This window comes from Sciurus carolinensis, chromosome 16, assembly GCF_902686445.1.
Source record: "Sciurus carolinensis chromosome 16, mSciCar1.2, whole genome shotgun sequence".
NCBI lineage: Eukaryota > Metazoa > Chordata > Mammalia > Rodentia > Sciuridae > Sciurus > Sciurus carolinensis.
This window is the reverse complement of record NC_062228.1, coordinates 11,355,699-11,362,459: the sequence shown is the minus strand read 5'-3', so window position 1 is coordinate 11,362,459 and position 6,761 is coordinate 11,355,699. Positions and strand designations below refer to the sequence as shown.

Here is a 6,761-nt window from a genome sequence, read left to right as displayed (position 1 = left end):
TTATGCGCACTACCAAACGACTCCTAATGCCACAGTCTTTTTTCTGTGACAAAACTGGGTTAAATGTAAGCATTCCTGTTTTTCTCCTGATCATTCATTTGGATTTCAAATGTACACAAACTCCTCATTTAGGAACTTGCAGATAATTTCTTGGATATTGGGCAAAACTTTCAACTTTTTTTATGCAGAGCTTTTTGTTCACCCTCAAGCACTCCATGCTTACAAACTGTCATTCTCTTATTGCTTTCCAGGCTGATCACACTGGAACAATCAATACCTATCTTTTTGGTTTCCTTTTAATATTTTTCCCGTTCGGGCTCCCTAGTTTGGAAGTATCTGGAGGCACTTAGAGGCAGGAAGTCAGTTAGGTCGGGCACTGAGTGATGCTCAGAGCCAGCATTTTAGCACTTGAGAAATAGCTGTTCAATCAATGAATGAATGTGCCTGTGTGGGAAACACAGCAACTGAGATGGAAAGGTGATTCTCTATTGCAAAAGGCAGATTTGGCCAACAAATATTTATTCAATACAAACTGTGCCCTTACCTCATGGTGTGTGTCGAAATACATGGTAAATAAAACAGGGGTCTGCCTTGGGCAAGAAGTTTCTAAAATCACTTCTAGCTGCATTATTCAATTTCCATATCGTTATCTTCTCACTCTTTCTTTACCCTACACCTACACGTTTTGAGAATTACATTTTAGCCAAGGAACCGACTCATTTGTTTCAGCCCCGAATAGGAAGTTCTGATGTGAAGTGTGCAAAGCCACCCCACCCCTGGCCCCCGACTCACTGGTGCCCACGGTACTGTTAGACCTTCAAACAGCTAACTCTCTTACTCAGATGCTAAGCTTACCCACGTTGGGGTCCTTGGACCAGGAACCTCCGAATGGATGGACGGCGCGTCCACCAGGGGGTGCTGTGGGGGCAGACCTGCGCGGGGAGGGGCGCTCGACCGCGACCCTCGGAGTCAGGTAGGCACACCGACTAATTTTCTTTCTCCCCGGGGTTTCCTTCCCACCCGCTACGACCATGGCCGCCCCTCCGCCACTCGTGGTTCCCCCTGAATAACTGGCGGCCCTCGGGGACTGATGGAAAGCTGGCTTCGGAAAGACGTCCTGCTCCTGTGGCCGGCGCCCCGCGGCTCAGGCCACGCGGTCCCCGGCCGGCGCGGGCGGCGGGTGGGTGGGGACCGCGCGGACGTCGGCGGCCGGGGCGCCGCGGGCGCGGCGAAGGGGTTAACGCGGCGGGCGGGGGGCGGGGGCGCGGGCCGCGCCTGCGCTCTGCCGCCCTCCATTGTCTGCACGGCGGCGAGGAGCGCCGGCGAGCGCTGCCCGGGACCGAGCGGGGCGGCGCGGCTGGCGGGGCCGGCGGCGGCCGGAGCGAGAGCGCGACGCGACGCGACCGCGGCTTCCCGAGCTGCGCCTGGCCGCCCAGCGCCGCAGCCCGCCCGAGGCCTGGAGGGGTCCGGGCCGCCGTCCATGGTCGCCACGTCCTGAGGCGGGGGACGCGTCCGGCGCCCCCAGCCCTCCTCCGCCTGCTGCTGTGGGGCGGGCGGCCTCCTCCGGCGCCTCCCTGCGCCCGCCCGCCGCCTCCCTCCCTCCTTCCCTGCGGCTCCCCTGGCTTTCGGAGCCCGGGGGCGGCCTGTGGCGCGCGGAGCCCGCGCCGGACTGCGCCTCTTTGGACCTTGAGGGGAAACATGCGTTTGGCGTGGATCGTTTTAAATTCTTAGTTTGGGGTCCCCGCCCGCCTGCTTCTTCCGCCCCGCGGATTTTCTGCTTTTTGCTTTTTTGGTTTTTGGTTTTTTCCTTTTCTTCCTCCCGGTCTCCTTTTTGACTCCCTCCCCCTTTATGCTCGCCCAGCCCTCCCCCCGCTGCTGAGAAGTGGGGGAGGGTCTCGGCCTCCAGGTTCCCGCCCCACCGAGGCCCGGGCGAGCATGGGGGGCAAGCAGAGCACGGCGGCCCGCTCCAGGGGCCCCTTCCCGGGGGTTTCCACCGATGACAGCGCTGTGCCCCCGCCGGGAGGGGCGCCCCACTTTGGGCACTACCGGACGGGCGGCGGGGCCATGGGGCTGCGCAGCCGCTCGGTCAGCTCGGTGGCGGGCATGGGCATGGACCCCAGCACGGCCGGGGGAGTGCCCTTTGGCCTCTACACCCCCGCCTCCCGGGGGACCGGCGACTCGGAGAGGGCGCCCGGCGGCGGAGGGTCCGCGTCCGACTCCACCTATGCCCACGGCAATGGTTACCAGGAGACGGGCGGCGGTCACCATAGAGACGGGATGCTGTACCTGGGCTCCCGAGCCTCGCTGGCGGATGCTCTACCTCTGCACATCGCACCCAGGTGGTTCAGCTCGCACAGTGGTGAGTACGCGGGTGGCGGAGGCCTTGGAGGGTGGAGTACAGGGAGGGCGCGCCGGGGCACCCCAAACCTCTCGCGTGCCGAGGTTTGGGTATGGAGCGTACTCCTGCATGTGTCTGCCTGTCCTTCGGTTCCCGATACCAGAGGATGAATGGGCTACTTCCCGTCTAGAAGGGAGACTTTCTTCGAGGCTGCCGAGCCGGCCGTATTTGGACTCCCGGAGCAGTGTGTTCACTTGTGGAAGGCAGAGTGGAACCTGCCCATTGACGTCTCATTTGTTGGCATCACCATCTTCAGAGACGAGATTTTGTCTGGCTCACAACAAGTCAGCCTGGGTGCTTGCTTTCTGCCACTGCAGCATTGTGCTAGAGAGGGATCTGATTTGACCAGTGTCTTCTAAAACAAAGTAATGAAAAGAATTAAAAAACTGGGAGCGAGTGGTGCTTGGATTAGGGCTCTCACCCATATTGGAAGAGGGGGGTGCCTAATTTTGTCACCCTACTGGTGATATGTTTGAACTGTTTAAAATGGAGCAGGCAGTTGGCATAGACAGGTGTGGCCTGCTGTGTGGAGGGCCTCCTTCCCTGGCTTTGCAGGACCAGGGCTCTGGTCACTAGTTGTGCATGCAGTAGACCTGGCTCAACGACTTTCACAACCCTCCATCTTTTTTCTTTTTCTTCTGCTCCATGCTAAGTGCTCAGTCTTCCTGTGAATCTGCATCTTTTTTGACCCAGAGTCAGACAAGGTAGGGTATTATTGTCCGCTATTGGCACATGACCTGGAAAGAGGAGGATTCAAAGAATCTGGATGAATTCACTTGTGAACTTCTGGTGGCAGACCAGTGAAAGGCTGGAGGGCAATTTCCCAGGTTCTGGCGGGCAGGGCAGAAAAGGCCTGGTAGGCGCTTCTGAAGGAAAACAGGTCTGTCTGCTTGGCTACCCTAAGAAGCCAGGTCAGACTTCTAGAAAACTGGTCAAAAAGGGTGTGGGGCTGTTGTTTGCTAATTGGCAAGGTGACTGAAGAAGTTACATATTCAAATTCCTTTTGGTGAGTTGAGAAAATTGATATATTTAGTAGGAGGAAGATACCTGTCCTTAGGATACTTTATAGAAAATTTAATCTATTGGATCACTGTTGTAGCTATTTGGAATTAGAATATACTCTTTGGATCTCTTTCTCTTTCCTACAAAGTTAGTGATCTATCTATCTTTCTTTCTTTCTCAATTATGTGAACTGTAATTTGTGAAATAATTTTGGGGAGACCTAGTGGGTAGTTTAGGGTAACACTTGGAAGTAGCATTTGAATTGCTATTAAAAATGGTGTTTTATCCCAGAACAGAGCTCTCAATATCATTGGTACTTCTCTGACCTGAAGGAACTACCTGGAATGAGATGCAAGGCATGTCTGCCTTTGGCACTTTCAGTCATTTAATCAACTTTAGGCATCTTAAAATTAATAATCTTTATTATGCAGTTTAGTCCTGGAAGAGTCAGCTGTATTTGTGAGATGATTGCAGTTAAATTTTTTAAAGAAGTGTCATTTGTTTCTGGTTTTAAATTGAAAAGCACTGTAAATAGGTTCTCTAAAATCACAGAATTTTGTGTGCAAAACAACGTGTTCTTACAAAAGCTCATTTGAATGAGGAAGAAAGAAAGTTCTCTTTTTGGTAAAATTTCTTACGTCTGTCTCTTACTAGAAATGTCTTTATCCTTATTTCACTATCAGCTTCCATGCTAGAGTTATGAGCTTATAACTGAATTCCAAAATGTCACACTCCTCATCTTAATTTTTTTAAATCTAGTTGTGAGTGAGGGTAGGGAAAGCCAGTGAGCCATGGGGATACAGGAAAAGTTGGAGCATATTGATCTTTTAAGAGAGGCTGCTGTTAATGTTCTGGATAGTACATTCTTTGCTGTATAGGACCTTCCTATTCTTTTGCAAGACATTGAGCATACCTGACCCCACCTGCTTAAGCCAACATCATTCTGCATTTCACCCCAGAATGCATCTACAAGTTCTCAAATGCCCTTTGGTATGAGATGAGCCCTCATATACATTGGTGGTTCTGTCTCCCTTTGTGAACAGGCCACTGGATTTTCTGGGACATCCCTTCTCTCTCTTGTTCGTTGCTACAAGAAGAGAAACTCATTTCTACTTCAGAGCCTTTGAGTGAGTCTGAGAAGCTTCCTCTCTTGCATGCGCAGTCAGGGATTCCACGCATAGTCAACTAGAGGCCTGGAAGCTGATTTGGTGCTGCTGCTGCTTGTGTTTTCAAGGTACTTTGGGACTCTTTTTTTTTTTTTTGGGTGCTGAGGATCGAACCCAGGGCCTTGTGCTTACAAAGCAAGCATTCTACCAACTGAGCTATCTCCCCAGCCCCTTATGTATGTTTTTTTTTTGGCGGTGCTTGGGATTGAACCCAGGGCTTCATGCTTACAAGGTAAGCACTCCACCGACTGAGCTATCTCCCCACCACGCTTTGGGACTCTTCATGGCACAGGAAGCAGTTATTAGTGAAACAAGTAAGAACAGTGGGCCTTGTTGGTTCGAGAAGTAGAATGTTAAGCAGTTCCAGGCCCAGCTCCTTTGAGTTGCTGTGACCTTGGACAAGACACATCACCTTTCTCTAGCTTCATCTTTGTTATTTAAAAATAGATGTGGTAATCCTCATTGGTGGCAGTCTGTAAAGGTTGTTCCCTAGATCCCATGAGAGGGTACATTGCAGTCACATTTGTCTTCTGAATACCTTTGCTTCCCCATGCTGTGAACCTCAAACATCATCCTTATGCTGGGAATGTTTTTCCTTCTGCTTTTCATATGAATAACTCCTTTTGGACCCTTCAGAGTTCAACTGAAATTTTGCCCTTGGACCACTGTTAAAAACTGATCCTTTGTTTGTTTGTTCCAGTTATTCACTATTACCTTAATTCTTAACACACTTTAGTAGTATTTAATCTCTAAGCTCCATGAGAGCAGAATTGTCTCTTGATCATTGCTGTAACTTAGCTCCTGCCTGGCACAGGTATTTACTGAGTGAATGAATGTGAGTGATCATGTCCATCATCTCATTTAATCATCACTGTAACTATGAGCTAAGGCTGTTCCCTCCTTCCCCATTTACAGGTGAGGAAATAGGTTCAGGGGGAGGTTAAGAAATCACAGACACAGGATCGGACAGCTCATAGGAAGCAGAACTGGGACTGGAGTGCAGGCCTTGTGGTACCAGAATCTAGGCTTTTAACCCTCACTCCCTAGTCTCATCTGGAAACATAAGGAAGCAGGGTGGTGTCCTGGAATCTGCTTTGGCTGGTGAGTGTGAGGGCCGGGTTCACCTTCATTTGGACTACTAATTATAACTGCCTGACCTGTGACATTGGGCAGGTGAGTCACTTAGCCTCAGAGTCATCACTTCTTCATCTGTGAAATGGAGGGAATGCCTGTCCTGCTTACCTTGCAGAGTCATCCGGAGGGCCTTGTGAAATAATGTACACAAAAGCCAAAGGAGCCAGGCATGGTGGCACACACCTGTAATCCCAACTGTTGAGACTGAGGCAGGAAGATCACAAGTTCACAACTTTTGCCTGTCTCAAAAAATAAAAATGACTGGGGGTGTAGTTCAGTGGTAGAATGCCTTGGGTTCAATTCTCAGTACCACCAAAAAATAGAAAAGAAAAAGAAAGAAAGAAAGAGAGAGAGAGAGAGAGAGAGAGAGAGATATGCTCCAACTTTTCCTGTATCCCCATGGCTCACTGGCTTTCCCTACCCTCACTCACAACTAGATTTAAAAAAATTATTAAGATGAGGAGTGTGACATTTTGGAATTCAGTTATAAGCTCATAACTCTAGCATGGAAGCTGATAGTGAAATAAGGATAAAGACATTTCTAGTAAGAGACAGATGTAAGAAATTTTACCAAAAAGAGAACTTTCTTTCAGTGGTAGAATGCCTTGGGTTCAATTCTCAGTACCACCAAAAAATAGAAAAGAGAAAGAAAAAGAAAGAAAGAAAGAGAGAGAGAGAGAGAAAGAAAGAAAGAAAGAAAGAAAAAAACAAAACCCAAAGCCAAAGAACATATAAATGGAAAGTGGTGGTGTTCTGGTGGAGACACTTCTGTAGTTCTCTGCCTTCTCTATCTCCTAAAACTTTGAAGAGCCCAGAGGTTTGTAACTCTGAGAATGTAACCCTCAGGAGACCTGATGTCTGGCCAGAATTGTGGCTCTTCATCACAGTGAATGGCACTGAGGAGAGCTGCCTTGGAGAAGCAATTAGGGTCCCTTCCCTTTGCCATTCACATGTCAGTTTTGCTTTAAGGTGGTGCTGCAACTCTTGGTTGTCTTAGTGCTACTCTGGACATTCATAGTAGCCCCATTTTTCTCAGAGTAGGGGTTTCCACATGTGTGGAG

At 49.8% G+C, this 6,761-nt stretch overlaps 1 protein-coding gene across 3 annotated transcripts in view; it reads left to right on the top strand.

Moving 5' to 3' along the window:
• The first annotated feature begins 1,322 nt into the window (after window positions 1-1,322).
• The window catches only part of Znrf1 (zinc and ring finger 1), a 97,013-nt gene continuing 91,574 nt past the window's right edge, over window positions 1,323-6,761 (top strand). Inside the window, exon 1 of one of the 3 annotated variants that reach the window (XM_047528311.1) lies at window positions 1,323-2,359. In XM_047528311.1, the coding sequence (XP_047384267.1) occupies window positions 1,936-2,359 (424 nt within the window). In that variant the 5' untranslated portion in view covers window positions 1,323-1,935. The remainder of the gene's footprint in view (window positions 2,360-6,761) is intronic. The other 2 variants (XM_047528309.1, XM_047528310.1) reach the window with 2 other exon arrangements.